Raw genomic sequence first — 22,564 nt, forward strand, 5'->3', positions numbered from 1 at the left:
ATTGCTCAACATCTTCGGCAATACTCAGTATGTTGGATTTTTTAAATGTTAACAATTTAATGTGTAAAATGGTCTCCATTGCAGTTTTTTTTTTTTTTTTTTGGATGGAGTCTTGCTCTGCCACCCAGGCTGGAGTGCAGTGCCATGACCTCGGCTCACTGCAACCTCTGCCTCCCGGGTTCAAGCAATTATCCTGCCTCAGCCTTGCAAGTAGCTGGGATTACAGGCATGCGCCACCACGCCTGGCTAATTTTTGTATTTCTAGTAGAGATGAGGCTTCACCATGTTGTCCAGGCTGGTCTCGAACTCCTGACCTTGAGTGATCCACCTGCCTCGGCCTCCCAAAGTGCTGGGATTACAGGCGTGAGCCACCGCACCCGACTTTCTTTTTTTTCTTTTCTTTCTTTTTTTTTTGAGACAGAGTCTTGCTCTGTTGCTCAGGCTGGAGTGCAGTGGTGTGATCTCGGCTCACTGCAACCTCTGGTTTCTGGGTTCAAGCGATTCTACTGCCTCAGCCTCCTGAGTAGCTAGGATTACAGGTGCACGCCACCATGCCCCACTAATTTTTGTATTTTTAGTAGAGACAGAGTTTCACCATATTGGCCAGGCTGGTCTCAAACTCCTGACCTCAAGTGATTGACCTGCTTGGCCTCCCAAAGTGCTGGGATTACAGGCGTGAGCCACCACACCTGGACCACTGTCATTTTAAATATGCATGAGGCTGGCCATATTTGGAGATATCTGTGGCTCCTGTGGTGGGCTGAATTGTGTCTCCTAAAAAGAAAAATTGAAGTTTTAATTCCTAGGATATATGAATGTGACAGTATTTGGAAATTGGGTGTTTACAGGTGTAAGTAGCTAAGATGAGGGCACGCTGGATCAGGGAAGGCCCTAAATCCAATGACTGGCATCCTTATAAGAAGGTCATTAGACACAGACATACAGAGAAAAGAATGACATGTGAAGGTGGAGAAAGAGACTGGAGTGATCTGTCTACAACCAAAAACATCAGGACTGCTGGCGGTTACCAGCCACAAGAAGGATCACAGAGCAGATTGTCCCTCCAAACCTCTAGAAGGAACCAGCCTGCTGCCACCTTGGTTCTTCTAGCCTCCAGAACTATGAGAGAATAAATTTATGTTGCCATAAACCGCCTAGTGTATGGTAATTTGACATGGCAGCTATAAGAACTAATACAGCCTCCATCTTCACTAATAAATCCTTTCTGATGAAGATTTTTCACCATGTAAATGACTGCGCACAGAATAATGGTCAGTTGGTAGTTCTATGAAATGACAGGTATTATATTTTTTGCCATAAAGGAATGAGAATTTTTTTTTTAAAGGACAGAATTCAGTACTAAACTCTCATTGAAGGTAATCTCACAAAAGGCAAAAGTAATATTTTCTGTTCTAGTACATTAAGAATCTGCCCACTGCTTGAATTGCTAGCAAATCTGTCGCCAGGAGTATCTTGTGTCTCCCACATTTATCATTTAAAACACAAAAACACAAACTGGATAGCATGAGGCAAATTGCCAGAAGAGAATTTCTTTCGCATCCTAGTAGAATAAATCCAAATTATCTTTGTGGTACTGAGGATGTCTGGTTTAGCACAGTGTAAAGTTGTAACACTTTAACAGGCTATTAATTCACAGTCACTAATTCAATGCTTGCCCGGAGTTTTGCTAGAAAAGGATGAGAAGGATTAAGGTTGTTACCGGGTGCAAGAAAAATTATGAAACATCTCTAATATGGTCAACCTCAGTTAAAGATAAAGAGAGAAGACTTCTTCTTCATGAAAAAACATATGTGAATATTTTAAAATTTACTTCATCTTTTATACCACAAAGTCCTTGTTTGTAATTCCAGGAAATATTTGAAAATCTGACAAGCTTTTATAGCCTTTAAAAAATTTACTTAAGAAAGAAGATTAGACTGGGTGTGGTGGCATGTACTTGTAATCCCAGCTACTCAGAAGGCTGCAGCAGGAGGATCACTTGAGACCAGGAGTTCAAGTCCAGCCTGGGAAACATAGTGACCCTGCCTCTTAAAGACCTTAAAGTCTCTTAAAGACAGGGTCTCTTTTTTAAAAGACCTTGTCTCTTAACTTTTATTTTTAAATAAATAGATTAAGCTGGCAATACTTTAGAGCTGAAGCTATAGCCCACGGGCCAAAACCAGACTGCTGCCTGTTCGTATCTATAAAGTTTTACTGCAACATGGTCACAACCATTAATTGATGTATTGTCTATGGCTGTTTTCAAGCTACAACTGCAGAGCTGAGTGGCTGTGACAGAGACCAGCTTTCAACTCCTAAAAAGCAATTACTATCTGACCCTTTATAGAAAGAGGTGTCTGACCCATGATCTAGAGTGTCTCAAACTCCTAACTATGATTATCACAAAGACAGAAAACCCTGAAGTCTCACTTGAGAAGGCAGTTCTAAAGCAGTCATTATTCTGACCTGAGAACCTTGGGGAGAAGTGACCCTTCAGACTCTCATAATATGTATTATAATTTTCTATTTCTTCAAGGGCCACCTGTGCCAACGCCTAGACACACCGTAACTACCTAACACAAAGCACATGTGTTCCACTATAGAAGAATCAGCCTCAACAGCTTTTATACTTACAGATGTTCTTCAAGCTTCTTTTTTAGAAGGACTGACTAAAAATGAAAAACAAAATTAGTTTATTACCTCACATTTTAACTAAAATAGTACTTTCTTTTAAGTTAAAAGTACAATAGTCATTAATTTTGAGTGAGCTCTCAGTAATTTGTTTGGTCAAAGAGCTGAAAACACACAATGTACCCCAGTTTAAATCTCTTTAATAAAGGTAGAGCGCAGCCCCTAAGGGATGACAATCAGTATGAAATACCCACAACCTGGATATATATGAATTCTCTATTTACAGTCGGGCAGATGAATAAAATAGGAATGAAAAAGTCACTTAATTATAGACCTAATAATCCTGGATTTGGCAGGCAGACAGGACCGTAGTAATAATAGACTTCCTTTAAGACACTTATCTGCTATACTATTTTCCTTGAGTCATGATAAAGTATTGGGTCAGCTTCTATAAATATGTCTGACTTAATGAGTGACTTATGAAAATGCACAGGTTACAAATAATTTATGCAGTGGTATGGGAATGTGAAGGATGGCATATGCACAGCCTTTAATATGTTGGAGAATGTAGCTTTCACTGGGTAAAAAAAAAAAAAAAGTCTCCTGAAAAGCAGGAGATCAAAATTGACCTAAAAATAAACAATAAAGACATTCTCTATAAGACCACTAAATTTCATAATTTAACACTTATACAGTATATACTATTAATAAATTTTATGGAACATTTCATTTTGAGATAAATGGTTATATAATTAATTCAGTCAAAACCCAATTAATATAGGCTTATAAAACAAATTGTCCAATCAACGCCAGTGATGAGGGAAAAGGAACCCTCACACTAAGTTCTTTTGATAATAATTACCACAATTTTTTATTCACTTCCATTCTAACACAGCTCTATAATACTTCAAATTTCACTTCTTTCCTCAATATGTTAACTATAGTTACCTCAGTAGATCCACATGTCCTCTATCACCGCTTCCCAAATATACAAAAAGATAACCCTGTTACCTTTGTTTTATAAAAAATTAAAAAAAAAAAAAGAGACAGGATCTCACTTTGTTGCCCAGGCTGGTCTCAAACTTGTGGGCCTCAGTGATCCTCCTCCCACCTTGGCCTCCCAAAGTGCTGGGATTACAGGTGTGAGCCACTGTGCCCGGCCAACTCTATTAACTTTCGATTATTGCTCATTCCTTCTTTAGCACAGGGGTAAAATGTGAATACTTTTTAGAAACTTTAATTCTGTGCTTATGTTTTGATTAGACTCTAGCAAAACTTTAACTCTGAGAAGATATGTAATAACATAGTTAAATGGGTGGTTAATATGCCAAACAATGCTCTAAATCATGTCATACACACTGTCATATGTAAACCTCACAGCCTGTGTAACAATAGCCCCATCTTACAGTTGAGGAAGGGCAGGCTGGAGAACATTTAGTAGCTTTTAAGTGGCAGATCCAAAACCCAGGTCTGCCAGACCCCAGAGTCCATGCATCTCCTTCACCTCTATGCTTCCTATGCTGCAGTGCCTCTCCAAACTGAAGACTGTTCCTACCAAAGCATGGGGCAGGAGGGGGATAGACTGTATCAAGATAATTTATATAAATGAATTAATTATAATAATGGGATGGAACAGGAGTGGAATGGGGAATAAAACCAAGAGCAGACTTCTTGTTGGCTGACTCTTTAAGAGTTCGATATCCTTTGAGTATCTTAATTGTAAAGGTCTTAAACCTATAAGGCAAGTAATCCAGATACTCGTTTTGCACAAAACTACCTTAATAAAATTTTCCACACCATCAACTATGATGGCAGTCTAAATCCAAAAACTGCTCACTATATAAAAATGAAAAGGAAGCCATACTTACAATAGCCTTGAGCAGAAACCATGCCAAGAGACAGAGAGGACAAATTAGTATGAAGCAAACACAGCAGCCAAGAGAAGCAACGATTTAGTTAATTCATGAACAGAAGTAAAAGATAAGTACTTTTTTTTTTCAGACGGAGTCTCGCTCTGTTGCCCAGGCTGGAGTGTAGTGGCGCAATCTCTGCTCACTGCAAGCTCCGCCACCCAGGTTCATGCCATTCCCCTGCCTCAGCTTCCCGAGTAGCTGGGACTACAGGTACCCGCCACCATGCCTGGCTAATTTTTTTTGTATTTTTAGTAGTGATGGGGTTTCACCATGTGAGTCAGGATGATCTCGATCTCCTGACCTCGTGATCTGCCCGCCTCGGCCTCCCAAAGTGCTAGGATTACAGGCATGAGCCACTGTGCCCAGCCCAAGATATGCACTTTTAAAAGAAATGTACATTTTTCTTTTTTCTACCGTCTCCTCATCCTGTCTTGTTCTCTGAAGTTTTATATATTGTGGCTAGCTCAAATTATCCATATGGCTGGATATAACAACGTTTTTCTGCTTCCATGCTAAAAACAAATTACATAAAAATAATAATAAAAATGTGCAACCCCTTCTACTCTGACTTAAGATCACATGAAAGGACTGTGCTTTTGATAACAGAAGCTGGCAGAAATTATGTTGTTCTTCTCCAGAGGGGACCACTTCCTTTGGCAGGTTGCTTTATGTGTTGCACATTCCCGAGATGCAACACTTTAAGTTAGAGAAAGAGAAAGGTAAGACAAAAACATAAAAATATTTGCTGGGGCAAGAACCATATATCCTGTATTGTACTATTTATTTCTCTAAGCCATTTGAAGGCACAGTTTCAGCTATCTGAATCTTTTCTACATATAGAAAAGAACGCAGAGCAAAGTTCTGCTTAGTTTACAGCAAGACATTGGCATCTGGACAGTCAAATAAATGGACTAGTTTATGTAAATAGTACTTGACAGGGCTAGCATCTCACTTCTGAAATACGTTCTGTTAAAGTAATGGCCCACAGCATATTTAATTAGATTTGATTACCATAGCGATACCTAATCAAGCTATGCCAAATTATCTTTTGAAGAATAAATGCTTTTATTTATGTTTTAATGTAAGAGAACCATGCACAATGGCCATCATTGTAACACTGAAGTTTAAGCTGATTCTAATATTTCACCATTTTTACTTCCTATGTACCACATGCCCTTCCCTCACTCCCATAACAAATCAATAAAAGTCTCCTCAGACTTTTAGAGACCAGAATGGATTTTACGTTTTTCTCAGTTTAAAGGACCTAGTGATTTCACTGAATTAAGAAATGTTGCCCCATTCAGTTCATCTCTAAGATACTTAATTAGGCTTAATAATATTTCAATACACTAATGGTAGTTTTGTTTCACCTCTTTGTGATTTCCAATTTTGAATAAAAACATGTTTTAAATTTTAATAAGGGCATAAGGAAGTTTAAATGTTGGTGACAGTTTTAGGAATCAGAAATCAATCTGGGAATCTAACAAGGACTGCCAACACATTGATTAAGGGATGAGCTAACATCACCCATGTTAGAATGAAGGACATGTTGCCAATATACACGAGATGATGTCTGGAGAAACTCATTAAGCTAGGCCATGGATGAGCTTTTTGTATCTAGTATTCACAAGTTTTAAGTAACATACTTAACTCCCTTTCTTCGGTTCCTTTTGTTTTTATATCCTCTTATGTTAATAAGGCCAAATGGAATTGGCTACATCTACAGTTTTGAAGTTAATCCTCCAAAATGACTCTATCAATGGGAACAAACATTTATGCTCAAATGCCAGAGTTTACAGCAAATTACATTGGTAACAGGAAAAAAACAAAACATCTGGTTGAAGCAAAGACTGATCACCAAAATTTTGTTTTTTCTCCTCTTTACACTATTTTTGAACACTCTAAGTCTTAGCTCGGTTGTTTACTGTTCATTAAACATAAAGGATTTGCAAAATTTGACTGACTTACACTTTTGCCGGAGATAGACGACTATGTGCTACCTGAGTACTGTGATAGAAGGTTAACACGCAGGTGTGAAGAAAGGCAGTCCTTGGCTAATACATTTACACTATTCTAGTGCAAGTGTGCAGAGCTGTGACAGAGACGCAGAGTGCTGGGGGATGTGCAAAAAAGGGCCAGTGTTGGGGAACAGAAGGAGTAAGAGGGATTCAGAGATTTAGAGAAAATGCAATACTAGGGACGGCAGTATTTTCTTAAAGTCACTGTTACATTAAAAATTTCTACTTGAACATTCCAAATTCCCACTAGCAATTTGTTTTTTTGGCCAAAGGGGAAAAACCCTACACTTCATCTTTGAACACTGAGTTCAGCACATTTAAAACATAAAGCCTCAATTAATTCTTCAGTTGGTAACTAGAAATGAACTTCTAATTCCCAGCAAAGCGAATCTGAAGAGACAATAAAGTACTATCTGGTCCTTTTTATAAGGAATGTTAGTAAAAAGGAAAACACTATTTCTTTTCTATAACCAATATAATACTAAATTATTTTGACAAAAAACATCAAATAAAAAATAAAAGTTATTTCTCAACATTGTGAAACTGATGGACCATCGTTGGTACATATTAAAACTTACATCTTCTGCTTTTGAGCCTTGATCCTGTAAAGATTTTTGTAATTCTTCAACTTGTGACTGTACTTCCAGAAGTCTTTGATTCACCAGCCTAGAAATGAAATGTACATTAATTTTCCAAGTGGTGAGTTATGTATGCCTTTTTTCCTTAGGTTGTTATATTAGTTAGAAAGTATAATTAGCAAAATCAAGTCTCATGTTATAGCAGTAGTAGTATAGTAGTGGCCTAATGTCATGAGTGGCAGCTTACTTTTCTGATTATTTTTGGTATTGCTTGAAATTTCGAATGATGACTTCTAACACAGTGTTTGGGTGGGCACATATTTTAGAACCAATGTACTTATGCATATTAATTTCTCTGAAATTCACTTCAATACATGTTTATGAAGACTATGTCTCAAGGACTGTGCTCAGCACTAGTATTAAAAGGTCTCTGCACTCAGGCAGGGGGTGGTGGCCCATGCCAGCACTTTGGGAGGCCAAGGTGGATGGACTGCATGAGCTCAGGAGTTTGAGGCCAGCCTGGCCAGCATGGTGAAACTCCATCTCTACCAAAAATAGAAAAATTAGCCAGGCATGGTGGTAAGCACCTGTAAGTCCCAGCTACTTGTGGGGATGAGGTAGGAGGATCGCTTGAGCCCAGGAGGTCGAGGCTGAAGTGAGCTGTGTTCGTGCCACTCCACTCCAGTCTGGGCAACAGAGTGAGACCCTGCCTCACAAAAAAAAAAAAAAAAGATCCCTGCCCTCACGGAATTAAAGTCTAGTGGGGAGGAACAAGTGCAAGCAAATAAAATACAATCAGATAAAAACTTCAAAGTAGTACATAGATGCATATAAAAATGATGGTCAAAGAAGCAATAACTCTCTGGAGGAGTTAAAATACTCTGGACTTGAAATGAGACTAGAACAATAAATAAAACATCTATGAGTTAAGGGTGGAAAGGAGATTCAAGACAGAGGTCAGTATGTCCAAAGTATGCAGAAAAATAAGAGGATGCAGTGAATTCAGGAATGGTATGGATGATGAGTATGTTATGAGAGGAAGAATGCCCGGAGAGAAACTGGGGGAAAAGGAGATCAGCACAACCCTGTATGGAATACAAAGTGTCTGCTGGGATTATCCTGTAATCAGCAAGCCTCAAGTCAGGCTGAAACTGGAATAACTCAGATAACCTTAAATAACGCTGATTCCACAGCTTGACTTTCTTTTTTCTTTTTCTTTTTCTTTTTTTTTTTTTGAGACGGAGTCTCCTTCTGTTGCCCAGGCTGGAGTGCAATGGTGCAATCTCAGCTCACTGCAACCTCCACCTCCCAAGCTCCAGCAATCCTCGTGCCTCAGCCTTCTGAGTAGTTGGGATTACAGATGCGCACCACCATGCCTGGCTAATTTTTGTATTTTTAGTAGAGACGGGGTTTCACTACGTTGATCAGGGTGGTCTCGAACTCCTGACCTCAGGTGATCCACCTGCCTCGGCCTCCCAAAGTGCTGGGATTACAGGCATGAGCCACCGCGCCTGGCCCATGGCTTGACTTTCATAAATTCTCTAGGTCATGATGCAACATTCAGGAGACCAGCTTACCTCCCAAGGTCTTGGGTGATACTGAAGGATTACAAGAAGGGAAAACATGGTCAGACAGATCACACAGGTAGTATGTCAGACAGATCACTTTGGTTTTAAAATGGAAGATATTATCAAAAAGGTTCAAGAGCAGGCCTGAAGATGAGAGAAGGCTATTATTATTATTATTATTACTAAATATGCCTGAAATAGAAAGGGACAGAGGAGGAAATAGAAAGGGACAGACGAACTATCTTGAGAAAAGGCAAAAGAATATAAGGATTTTGGTATTCGCTGAGAAGGGAAGACAAAAGGAACAGGATAAGAAAGAAATATAGGAATCTGATTTTACATTTGTTGAAAATGAAATGCCTAGAAATTTGTCAAACAGCTAGATACCTCAATCTAAAGCAGAGAGAAGCCTGAGTTGAACATACAGATTTGGGAGCAATGTGGAGTTAACTGAGGCCATGAGCAAAAATGATATTGTCTAGAAAGAATGTGAAGAACAGTGTAAAAGACTAACAAAGAAGGCCCATGGCGGATCAACCAAGGGGTAGAAAGAGGAACCTCACCCTGAAGAATATCAGAGAATGAGAGAGAATGTAAGAGATGGGTATTATTGAAATAAAAAATTTGAAGAAGGGGGAACTGAATAACAACACTGAATATAGTAGAAAGACGAGGAAAGATAAAGTCTTGAGTGCTGCTATGGGATTGGCCATTTAAGAGATGACCAGTTATCTTAGCAAGAAATACTTTCGTGAAATGGTAGTAGCAGAAGCCAGACTGCTCCAAATTAAGGAGAAAACAAGACAATGAGTGTTTAGAATCCAAACAGCCAAACAGTTTAATAAGAAATGCTTTTACTTAAATTACAAGAAATTATAGGTTTATAATTTAGAAAGGATCACAGTAAAAATTTAATTAAAGCTATAACTTCTTCACATCAAGGTAAAAAAATCTGAGTGGTTTTGAGTAACAAAAGAATAAATTACCCCAGCCGCCCCGTCCGGGAGGTGAGGGGCGCCTCTGCCCGGCCACCCCTACTGGGAAGTGAGGAGCCCCTCTGCCCGGCCAGCCGCCCCGTCCGGGAGGGAGGTGGGGGGGTCAGCCCCCCGCCGGGCCAGCCGCCCCGTCCGGGAGGTGAGGGGCGCCTCTGCCCGGCGGCCCCTACTGGGAAGTGAGGAGCCCCTCTGCCCGGCCAGCCGCTCCATCCGGGAGGGAGGTGGGGGGGTCAGCCCCCCGCCCGGCCAGCCGCCCCCTCCCGGAGGCAGGTGGGGGGGTCAGCCCCCCGCCCGGCCAGCCGCCCCGTCCGGGAGGGAGGTGGGGGGGGTTAGCCCCCCGCCTGGCCAGCCGCCCCATCCGGGAGGTGAGGGGCGCCTCTGCCCGGCCGCCCCTACTGGGAAGTGAGGAGCCCCTCTGCCCGGCAAGCCGCCCCATCCGGGAGGGAGGTGGGGGGGGGGTCAGCCCCCCGCCCGGCCAGCCGCCCCGTCCGGGAGGTGAGGGGCGCCTCTGCCCGGCCGCCCCTACTGGGAAGTGAGGAGCCCCTCTGCCCGGCCAGCCGCCCCGTCCGGGAGGGAGGTGGGGGGGTCAGCCCCCCGTCCGGCCAGCCGCCCCGTCGGGGAAGTGAGGGGCGCCTCTGCCCGGCCGCCCCTACTGGGAAGTGAGGAGCCCCTGTGCCCGGCCAGCCAGCCGCCCCGTCCGGGAGAGAGGTGGGGGGGTCAGCCCCCCGCCCGGCCAGCCGCCCCGTCTGGGAGGGAGGTGGGGGGGTCAGCCCTCCCGCCCGGCCAGCCGCCCCGTCCGGGAGGGAGGTGGGGGGGGTCAGCCCCCCGTCCAGCCACCCGCCCTGTCCGGGAGGTGAGGGGCGCCTCTGCCCGGCCGCCCCTACTGGGAGGTGAGGAGCCCCTCTGCCTGGCCAGCCGCCCCATCTGGGAGGTGTGCCCAGCAGCTCATTGAGAGCGGGCCATGAAGACAATGGCGGTTTTGTGGAATGGAAGGGGGAGAAAGGTGGGGAAAAGATTGAGAAATCGGATGGTTGCCGTGTCTGTGTAGAAAGAGGTAGACATGGGAGACTTCATTTTGTTCTGTACTAAGAAAAATTCTTCTGCCTTGGGATCCTGTTGATCTGTGACCTTACCCCCAACCCTGTGCTCTCTGAAACATGTGCTGTATCCACTCAGGGTTGAATGGATTAAGGGCGGTGCAAGATGTGCTTTGTTAACCAGATGTTTGAAGGCAGCATGCTCGTTAAGAGTCATCACCACTCCCTAATCTCAAGTACCCAGGGACACAAACACTGCGGAAGGCCGCAAGGTCCTCTGCCTAGGAAAACCAGAGAACTTTGTTCACTTGTTTATCTGCTGACCTTCCCTCCACTATTGTCCTGTGACCCTGCCAAATCCCCCTCTGCAAGAAACACCCAAGAATGATCAATAAAAAATAAAAAAAATTAAAAAATTAAAAAAAAAAAAAAGAAATTTTGGAAACTATACAAACACATGGAAATTCAACAATATGTTCCTGAATGACCAGTGGGTCAATGAAGAAATCAACAAGGAAACTGAAAAATTTATTGAAACAAATGATAATGGAAACACAACATACCGAAATCTATGGGATACAGCAAAAGCCATAGTAAGAGGGAAATTTATGGGCACAAGAACCTACATCAAAAAAGAGAAAACCTTCAAATAAACAACCTAACGATGCCACTGAACGAACTAGAAAAGGAAGAGCAAACCAAACCCAAAATTAGTAGAAGAAATAATAAAGATAAGAGCAGGCTGGGTGTGGTGGCTCACACCTATAACCCCAGCACTTTGGGAGGCCAATGTGGGTGGATCACTTGAGGTTAGGAGTTTGAGACAAGCCTGGCCAACATGGTGAAACTCCATCTCTACTAAAAATACAAAAATTAGCCAGGGGTGGTGGTGCATGCCTATAGTCCCAGCTACTCTGGAGGCTGTGGCAGGAGAATCACTTGAACCCAGGAGGTGGAGGTTGCATGAACCGAGATCGCGCCACTACACTCCAGCCTGGGCGACAGAGTGAGACTCTGTCTCTAAATAAACAAATAGATAAAAAATAAGGATCAGAGCAGAAATAAATGAATTTGAAATGAAGAAAACAATATAAAAGAGCAACAAAACAAAAACCAGTTTTTTGAAAAGATAAATTGACAAACCTTTAGCCAGACTAAGAAAAAAAGAGAGAAGACCCAAATAAATAAAATCAGAGACAAAAAACGAGACATTACAACTGATACCGGAGAAATTCAAGGGATTACTGGTTATTATGAGCAACTATATGCCAAAAAATTGAAAAATCTAGAAGAAATGGATAAATTCCTAGACACATATGATCTACCAAGATTGAATCATGAAGAAATCCAAAACCTGAAGAGACCAATAGCAAGTAACGAGATTGAAGCCATAATAAAAAGTCTACCAATAAAGGCCCCAGATCCGATGACTTCACTGGCAAATTCTACAAAACATTTAAAGAAGAACTTATACCAATCCTACTCAAACTATTCTGAAAAATAGAGGAAGAATGAATACCTCCAAACTCATTCTATGTGGCAAGTATTACCCTGATACCAAAACGAGACAAAGACACATCAAAAGAAAAAAAACAAAACAAAACTATAGGCCAGGCATAGTGGCTCACGCCTGTAATCCCAACACTTTGGGAGGCCAAGGCAGGTGGATCACCTGATGTCAAGAGTTCGAGACCAGCCTGGCCAACATGGTGAAAACCTGGCTCTACTAAGCTACTGCACTCCAGCTTGGGCGACAGAGTAAGACCCTGTCTTAAAAATATGTATATAAGTATAGGCCAGTATAACTAATGAATATTGATGCAAAAATCCTCAATAAAATACTGCAAACCAAATTCAACAACACATTAAAAAGATCATTTATTATGACCAAATGGGATTGATCCCAGGTATGCAAGGATGGTTCAACATCCTCATACCAACTAATGTGACACATTACATCAATAGAATAAAGGACAAAGACCATATGATCATTTCAATTGATGTTGAAAAAGCATTTGATAAAATTCAATGACAATTCATGATAAAAACTCTCAAAAAACTAGGTATAAAAGGAACATACCTCAACATAATAAAAGTTACATACGAGAGACCCATAGCTAGTATCATACTGAATGGGGAAAAACTGAAAGTCTCTCCTCTAAGATCAGGAACAGGACAAGGATGCTCACTTTCACCCTGTTATTCAACACAGTACTAGAAGTCCTAGCCAGAGCAATCAGACAAGAGAAAGAAATAAAGGGCATCTAAATTGGAAAGGAAGAAGTCAAATTACAAATCAACATACAAAAATCAGTAACATTTCTTTTTTTTTTTTTTTTTTTTTTTTTGAGACGGAGTCTCTGTCACCAGGCTGCAGGGCAGTGGCGTGATCTCAGCTCACTACAACCTCCACCTCCTGCATTCAAGCAATTCTCCTGCCTCAGCCCTCTGAGTAGCTGGGACTACAGGCGTGCACCACCACACCCAGCTAATTTTTGTATTTTTAGCAGAGACGGGGTTTCACCATGTTGGCCAGGATGGTCTCAATCTCCTGACCTTGTGATCCGCCCGCCTCAGCCTCCCAAAGTGCTGGGATTACAGGGAAGAGCCACCACACCTGGCCAAAAATCAGTAACTTTTTTTTTTTTTTTTTTTTTGAGACGGAGTCTCACTCTGTCGCCCAGGCTGGAGTGCAGTGGCATGATCTCAGCTCACTGCAAGCTGCACCTCCCAGGTTCATGCAATTCTCCTGCCTCAGCCTCCTGAGTAGTTGGGACTACAGGCGCTCACCACCACGCCTAGCTAATTTTTTGTATTTTTAGTAGAGACGGGGTTTCACCGTGTTCGCCAGGATGGTCTCAATCTCCTGACCTCGTGATCCACCTGCCTCGGCCTCCCAAAGTGCTGGGATTACAGGCATGAAACACCGGGCCCAGCCAAAAATCAGTAATATTTCTATAGGCCAACAGCAAACAATCTGAAAAAGAAATCAAGAATCCCATTTATGATCACTACAGATAAAATAAAATACCTAGGAATTAAGCAAAGAAGTGAATGAGCTCTACAATTAAAACTAAAAAACACTGATGCAAGAAATTGAAGACACAAAAAAATGGAAAGATATCCTATGTTCATGAATTAGAAGAATCAGTATTGTTAAAATGTCCATGCTGGGTGTGGTGCCTCACATCTGTAATCCTAGCTCTTAGGGAGGCAAAGCCAGGAGGATAGCCTGAGCCCAGGGGTGTGAGACCGCCTGGGCAATTTAGTGAGACCCAGTTCTACACTAAAAGGAAAAAAAAACAAAAACAAAGTACTCAGTATGTCCAAGTGCCATATGTTGGCATATTGTTGGCCAGACGCAGTGGCTCACACCTGTAATCCCAGCACTTTGGGAGGCTGAGGTGGGCAGATCACCTGAGGTCAGGAGTTCGAGACCAGCCCAGCCAACAGGGCAAAACCCTGTCTCTACTAAAATACAAAAATTAACTGGGCGTGGTGGCTCATGCCTATAGTCCCAGCTACTTGGAAGGCTGAGGCAAGAGAATTGCTTGAACCTGGGAGGTGGAGGTTGCAATGAGCTGAGATAGTGCCAGTGCACTCCAGCCTGGGTGACAGAGACAGACTCTATCTCCAAAAAAAAAAAAAAAAAAAAAAAAAAAAAAAAGGTCCATACTATCCAAAGCTATCTATCTACAGATTCAAAACAATCCCTATCAAAATAATAATGATATTCTTCACAGAAATAGAAAAAACAATCCTAAAATTTATATGGAACCACAGAATACCCAGAATAACCAAAGCTATTCTAAGCAAAAAGAACAAAACCGGAGGAATCATGTTACCTGACTTCAAATTATACTACAGAGCTATAGTAACCAAAACAGCATGGCACTTACATAAAAACAGACACATAGACCAGTGGAACAGAAAAGAGAAGTCAGAGATAAACCTATACACCTACAGTGAACTTATTTTGACAAAGATGCCAAGAACATACTCTGGGGAAAGGGCAGTCTCTTCGATAAAAGATACTGGATATCATTATGCAAAATAATGAAACTAGACCCCCTATCTCTTGCCATATACAAAGATCCAATCAAAATGGATCAAAGATTTAAATCTGAGACCTGAAAATAATAAAACAAAACTGGAGAAACGCTCACCGGACATTGGTGTGGGCAAAGATTTCTTGAGTAATACTCCATAAGCCCAAGGAACCAAAGGAAAAAGGAACAAATGGGATCTCATCAAGTTAAAAAGCTTCTGCATAGCAAAGGAAACAATCAACAAAGTGAGAGACAACCGACAGAATGGGTGAAAATACATGCAAACTCCCCATCTCACAAGGGATGACTAACCAGAATATATAAGGAGCTCAAACAACTCTACAGGAAAAACTCCAATAATCCAATTTTAAAAATAGGCACAAGGAGAGCTGGGCATGGTGTCTCATCCCTGTAATCCCAGCACTTTGGGAGGCTGAGGTGGGTGGATTGCTTGAGCCCAGGAGTTTAAGACTAGCCTGGGCAACATGGCGAAACCCCATCTCTACAAAAAAATAGAAAAAATTAGCTAGCCATGGTGGACATCCCTGTAATCTCAGCTACTTGGAAGATGAGGTGGGAAGATCGCTTGAGCCCAGGCTGTCAAGGCTGCAGTGAGCTGTGATTGTGCCACTGCATTCCAGCCTGGGTGAAGGAGTGAGATCCTCAAAAAAAAAAAAAAGAAAAAGAAAAAAAAAGAAAAGATCTAAACAGATATTTATTTCTCAAAAGAGGCTGGACATGGTGGTTCATGCCTATAATCCCAGCATTTTCGGAAGCTGAGGTGGGAGGATCCCTTGAGTCCAGGAGTTTGAAACCAGCCTGGGCAACACAGGCAGACCCTGTCTCTCCAGAAAATTAAAAAATCAGCCAGGAATGGTGGTGTGTACCTATAGTTCCAGCTACTTAGAGGCTGACATGGAAGAACAGTTTGAGCCTGGGAGGTTGAGTCTACAGTGAGCTGTGATCATACCACTGCAGTCCAGCCTGGGCGACAGAGTAAGATCCTGTCTCAAAAAAATAAAATAAAAAAATTAATAGGCACAGAAAATGTGGTATATGTAGATGTAGACAATGTAGCACTATTTAGCCATAAAAAAGAATGAAATCCTGTCATTTGCAAAAACATGCATGAAACTGAAGGTCATTATGTTAAGTGAAATAACAGGCACAGGAAGACAAATGTCACATGCTCTCACTTATTTGTGGGAGCTAAAAATTAAAAAAATTAAACTCATGGAGCTTGAGAGTAGATGGATGGTTACCAGAGGCTGGGAAGGGTAGTGGGGAGAGGTTAATGGGTACTTAGAAAGAATGAATAAGACCTAGTATTTGCTAGCACAACAAAGTGACTATAGTAAAAAATAATGTAATTGTACATTTAAAAATAACTAAAGAGTATAATGGGATTGTTCGTAACATAAATGATAAATGCTTGAGAGGATGGATACCCCATTTACCCCAATATGATTATTATGCACTGCATGCCTGTATCAAACTATCTCATGTAACTCATAAATATATATACCTACTATGTACCCACAAAAATTAAAAAAGTAAAAAGTTCATCTACAAAATAAATGAGGATTATAATGCCTACCTCATGGGGTTGTTTAAAAGACTTAAGTGTGCCTAGCAGAGTCCCTGCATATTTGCAGGTATTATATCAATGTGAATTGCCTCTACCTTCTTTCTCCCACTTCAGGGATTGAGATAGTTAACATTTTAATCAAAGTCTAATTGCTGAATATATACAGCTGTGGGATGCAGGGACAGGGTGAGCTTGAGATTACAGCACAGTCTGAGAGGTACAGAAACAAGATCAGGTCTACTTTGACAGAATTCCTGGGGAATCCTGATGTGGCTTCCCTCTCAACCCTCCACCCTCTTCTAATATTGTTTGAGGATTGGCAGGTATTACAGATACACTAAAGTGCTCACTCTTGGGAAAACTAATTGGAAAGGACTTTGGAGGTCTACGACAGACTTTGCTTTCTGACAGGTGATATACATGGGCAGTGAGCAAACTGTAACAGACTCAGTGGGACCCAATGTTGTCAACTAGTAGGATATTAAGTTAGAGTCAAGGTAATATAAATACTCATTAAATTCAGTAAGAACAAACTTAGGGTAAGTCATTTACGAGAAAAAACATCCTGTGAGAGGAAGACAGGAAAAGGAATAAATATTGTGCAAACATAGTAGAAGATAAACTGGCAAGAAAGAGGGTATGGACTAGGTATGGAGGCTTTGGAGTCAGGCAGCCAGGGTCTGAGTCTGAGTTCCCTCATCTGTAAAACTTTCATAAAGTAAGAAAGCATATTTAAGACACCCAGCACAATGCCTGAGACAAACAGGTGCTTAGTAAATATTACCTGTTATTATCGTTATAGATCATAGGCAGCCATAATCTAAGTTATTCATCATCAGTGTTGTAATTTAAGAAACAATCACAACACTAAGTTGTACCAGCGGTAAGTCACACAGGAACTTGGGTGGTGATTAGTCATCCACAGACATGGACACTGTATAAATGACAACTGGCTGTCCTGTCTCTGGGAAAAAGAGCAACAATTATAAAGCCTGTGAGAAACAACACAAAGCAGTATGAAGAAAGTTGTGGGTGCTTTCTCACTAAAAAAATTCTAGCGTAGGGAGAGACTTTTCTGACTAAAATGGCTAAAATACAGCCCAGAGGCAAAGGATGAATGAGGCGAACATCAAGACACTTGCACCAGAGGGACTGCCTGCCCACCAGCTGCTCCCGCAATCTCCTCCGCTCCACTGTCTCCATTTCCCACTTTTTCTGAGTACTTTAAAAAATCCCTCATTCTCTAGACTCCTCAGAGTTGATGTAAAATTTTCTCCTTCTGTTTATGCTTGATGGTGCTCTTATAATCACTCTAGCATTTATACTGATTTACACTGTTTGTTGATTCTATCTCAGTAGCTTTAAAATGTAAAGCTATAGGAAAAAAGGGTAGGATGTGTACAACTGTCACAGCAATTGTGACTCCTAAGATTGACTTCCATCTGGGAGAAGCCAAATCAATCACTCAAAATAAACAAAGAATCTGTAATGTCAGGTGAGCTATGAAGCTATTAATAAAAACGTCAAATCCTTAAAAAATGACAGAGTATCACTGCAGTAAAACAAAAACGACGCAAAACAAAACAAAAAAAGAAAAAAAAACTGTATGTTTGTGACCTAAGAAACATTTCCAAAAAGGAAAAGAACAAAAAGACAGTCACAACAAAATATAAATGTAACCCTTGTCAGAGTAAATCACTGATTTTAAAGTAACTGACTTTGAGTGAATAGCACCATGTTGCTGAAAACTTACAAGCAGAAAAGTGATTTTCTTGTTAATTTTGCAAATTCTAAATTCTCAAAATAAGTCAGTTGTTCCTAAGATGAATCATTTCCTTTTAGGGTCACAATAAATAACAGATTAGAAGAAAAATGCTTTGTCAATCCAATTATGAGGGAGCTACTGCTCTCCCCACACCAAAAGAGCTCCAACACACTGGCCTGTGGAAATGGTAAACTCTATTAGCCCGACAACAACTGTGAATTGAAATTCTTGTGAAAGACTGAATTATCGGATTTTTAAAAATCCTCTAGTTTTAATTAGTGATTAGAAAGGGTAAATGGTAGAGCTCTGGTATCATTTTGCATGAAGAAGTAAAGAGGACAACACCATTCTAAAAAGGCCCAATATTTTTTGGCAAGTCTGCCCAAAAGTGGAGAAATGGATTCAAGTTCTCTAAAAGGGAAAGAGAACAGCACATGGCCATTTTTCAAACTACAATTCAGATCTTTGTTGTTGGTTTTTTTGTTTGTTTGTTTGTTTTGAGACAGAGTTTTGCTCTATTGCCCAAGCTGGAGTGCAGTGGTGTGGCCTTGGCTCACTGCAACCTCTGCCTCCTGGGCTCAAATGATCCTTCTACCTCCGCCTCCTGAGTAGCTGGGACCACAGGCATGCACCACCATGCCTGGCTAATTTTTGCATTTTTTTGTAGAGATGGAGTTTCATTCACCATGTTGCCCAGGCTGGTCTCGAACTCCTGAGCTCAAGCGATCTGCCCTCCTCGGCCTCCCAAAGTGCTGGGATTACAGGCGTGAGCCACCATGCCCTGCCAGTTCTTTAAGGGATTCAGAATCAAGGCAAATAGGGAAAACTTATAGCCAGATGCGGCCACCTATAATACTCTACCTATTCTCTGTCTCCAGTTCATTCTTGCGTAGATTTGCATCATCTAGAAGGCTCTGCAATAAGGCTATTTTTTCATTGTCCGAACCTTCTTGGTTAAGCTTTAACATCTTATTCTCATGCTGAAGACGAATAAGTTTCTCCCTGAATGAACAAAATAAAAACTAAATATTATATACACAGTCATTTGGTGCATTAATATACAACACAGGTATCAAATCCAGCTAAGCACTCTTACAAATTTAATACCAGCACAGAAATGAAAAATAAAGAACCTGCAACAAATTCAGCTATTATAGCTGGTAAAGACATTACATTTCAGGTTTTAAATATTTTCTTTATAGAAATAATACAGTCTCTAAATATCATGATTTGTAATAAATATGATTTCAAAATCCTATTTCTTCCCTGATTTAAATATTTAAACTATGAATGCATTTATTTATTTGTTATTTGATTCTTATCAGAGAACATAATCTCTAATGATGCTATGATCTTAAATTATCAATCATTTGGTGGCAAGATACTATATTTGACAAGAATCACTTCTAGACATTCAGTCTACCCATTCCTGAAATATGTAAAATTAAATTCTTGAAACAAGCCAGATCATTACAATCAGGTTACTGGACTGCACTGTTTTGGACTCTGTATAAGCCAAAAGCTTACATTAAGGGATATTAAAAACAGTATCCATACAGAACTTGCCACCATATTTACTGCAGGGACAATATAATTAAATGTTAGTTCATATGAAGACATACTTGTTGAAGATATAATTCATTCTTTTCTTTACACAGGGTCATCTTTAGAGGGCCCCATGAAGATAGTATGAACAGATACCAGACACTATGAAAAGTTGTGGAAAAGCTTCTTGTGGATAAAGAAAAATCAAAGAAAGAAAGAAACAGAGACACACACGCATTGCTCTTATTTTGTAAACACAATAAATCTTTTACTTTTGCTACTGAAAAGATGAATCAAATCTGTGATCTAATTCAAGCAACTATTTAGAATTTGATGTATTTTATTACGGGCAACATGGACTTTTTTTTTTTTTTTTTGAGACGGGGTCTCTGTCACCCAGGCTGAAGTGCAGTGGTACGATCTCAGCTCACTGCCACCTCCGCCTCCTGGGTTCAAGCAATTCTTCTGCTTCAGTATGGGCAACATGGACCGTATATTTTTCAGTTACAAAGTAAACACATACATTGTACGGAAAAGAAGACAAATGAAAAGAAAATATAAACCCTCCATAACTATAGCACAAAATGACTACTGCTGAAATATAGCCTTCTAATTCTATGCACGTATACTCACATGCAAACATTTTTCAAATGGGATCACACAGTACATGTACATTGGTACCTGCTATTTACACCTAAAATTTCACAATCTTTTTATATCATTAAATATACTTGAATATTTTAAATGACATGGCATTAAAATCGTTACTTATTTAATAAACACCCAATTATTGGGCATTTAGATTGCTGCCAATTTTGAGCTTTAACAAGTTAATAAGATTAGCTTTATAAATATACTTCTCTGTATATCCTTGGTTTTCCTTAGGATTAAACTCCCAGAAAAGTAATTTTTGGATCAAAAGATAGGTGCATTTTTAGACAACAGACACATCCTGCCAATCTCCCCAAAAGAAAGGTTGTACCACTTTAATCTTTTCCCTTCAGTTTATGAGATCTCGAATTTGTCCACACTCTTAACATCAATGAAAAGTATCAAATATTAACCCACTGTCTAAAACATGCTGCAAAATTTTCGTCCCAGTTTATCATTTTTCCTTGATAGCTCTCTTCTGGACACAGAGCATATTTTAATCCGTATCTAGTCATACTCAGAAAAGCCATATTTGCTGAATCTTTATCATCATTGTTCTTTTTTTTCAAACAGAATCTAGCTGTCGCCCAGGCTGGAGGACTGTGGCGCAATCTAGGCTCACTGCAACCCTGCCTCCTGGGTTCAAATGATTCTCGTGCCTCAGCTTCCTGAGTAGCTGGGATTACAGGTGTGTGCTAGCACGCCCAGCTAATTTTTTTGTATTTTTAGTAGTGACAGGGTTTTGTCATGTTGGCCAGGATGGTCTCGAACTCCTGGCCTCAAGTGATCCGCCTGCCATGGCCTCCCGAAGCGCTGGCATTTTGGATGTGAGCCACCACGCCTGGCCTATCATTGTTCTTAGTTTAAAAAACCAACTGTATTACCAATAAGTTTCCTTAAAAATTGTGAGTTGTTTTGGACATAACCACTTATTTATAAATGTTCATAAATACGTGTTCATTTATTCAACAAATCTTATTGGTTCAATTATAAAGTAGCATATCAGATGGCAGAAAAGAAAAAGGTACACAAGATACTTCCAGATTTGGTGCTGCCTTAACACGCCTTTTGTCTGTATTTCCTATTTTTTTTTTTTGAGATGGAGTTTCGCTCTTGTTGCCCAGACTGGAGTGCAATGGCGCGATCTCGGCTCACTGCAACCTCTGCCTCCTGGGTTCAAGTGATTCTCCTACCTCACCCTCCCGAGTAGCTGGGATTACCGGCATGCATCACCAAGCCCAGTTAATTTTGTACTTTTTAGTAGAGACAGGGTTTTGCCATGTTGGTCAGGCTGGTCTCGAACTCCTGACCTCAGGTGATCCACCCACTTTGGCCTCCCAAAGTGCTAGGATTACAGGAGTGAGCCACTGTCCCCAGCCCATTTGTCCTTCTTAAACAAATGCTAACCAACAACTACAAATTGTTTCCATTTATTCAAAAAATATTTGAATGCTTATTTCAACTTTTACAGTGTATGAAACCCTTACACAATTGTTATTTAATATCCACCAAGGAGTTTATGAAGAAGCAAGGCCAGCGACCATTTTGAAAAGGGGCAAATAGGCCCCAAAAAGGTAAAAAGCAATATTCAGAATTAATCAGTATCCTTTTAATGGACAATTGGTGTCTCCCCCACTTATTTTTCATTTTTACACATAAAGCTAGTTATGCATAAAAATAAATGAAACTGGCTGGGTGCGGCGGCTTACACCTGTAATCCCAGCACTTTGGGAGGGCAAGGCAGGCAAATCACTTCAGCTCAAGGAGTTTAAGACCAGCCTGGGAAACATGGCAAAACCCAGTCTCTACAAAAAATAGCCAGGCATGGTGGCACGCGCCTGAGATCCCAACTACTAAGCAGGCTGAGGTAGGAGGACTGCTTGAGCCCAGAAGGTCAAGGCTGCAGTGTGCCACTGCACTCCAGCCTGGGTGACAGAGCAAGACCTTGCCTCTAAATAAATAAATAAATGGAATTTTTAAAATGCTATGATTAAAAATATAAGGTATGAATGAGGGAAGAGTAGTTAAGATGGGGAGTCATTTCCTCCTGTCTATAGCATTATTATCTTTCCCAGACCTTTCCGTGTGGTTAGCAGATAAATCTTTTTTTTTTTTTTTTTTTTTTTTTTGGAGACGGAGTCTCACTCTGTCCCCCAGGCTGGAGTGCAGTGGCGCAACTTCAGCTCACTGCAAGCTCCGCCTCCTGAGTTCACACCATTCTCCTGC

General features: G+C 40.8%; 1 protein-coding gene across 2 annotated transcripts in view; it reads right to left on the bottom strand.

Moving 5' to 3' along the window:
- Positions 1-22,564, bottom strand: part of HOOK3 (hook microtubule tethering protein 3) — a 131,869-nt gene that overhangs the window by 24,894 nt on the left and 84,411 nt on the right. For both annotated transcript variants that reach the window (XM_031013584.3, XM_055349172.2), the window contains exons 15-17: positions 19,004-19,144; positions 7,141-7,228; positions 2,635-2,669 (exon numbers count right to left, since the gene is read on the bottom strand). In XM_031013584.3, the coding sequence (XP_030869444.1) occupies positions 2,635-2,669; positions 7,141-7,228; positions 19,004-19,144 (264 nt within the window). The remainder of the gene's footprint in view (positions 1-2,634; positions 2,670-7,140; positions 7,229-19,003; positions 19,145-22,564) is intronic.

The sequence above is a fragment of the Gorilla gorilla genome, chromosome 7 (genome assembly GCF_029281585.2).
Source record: "Gorilla gorilla gorilla isolate KB3781 chromosome 7, NHGRI_mGorGor1-v2.1_pri, whole genome shotgun sequence".
In the NCBI taxonomy this organism is placed as follows: Eukaryota; Metazoa; Chordata; class Mammalia; order Primates; family Hominidae; genus Gorilla; species Gorilla gorilla.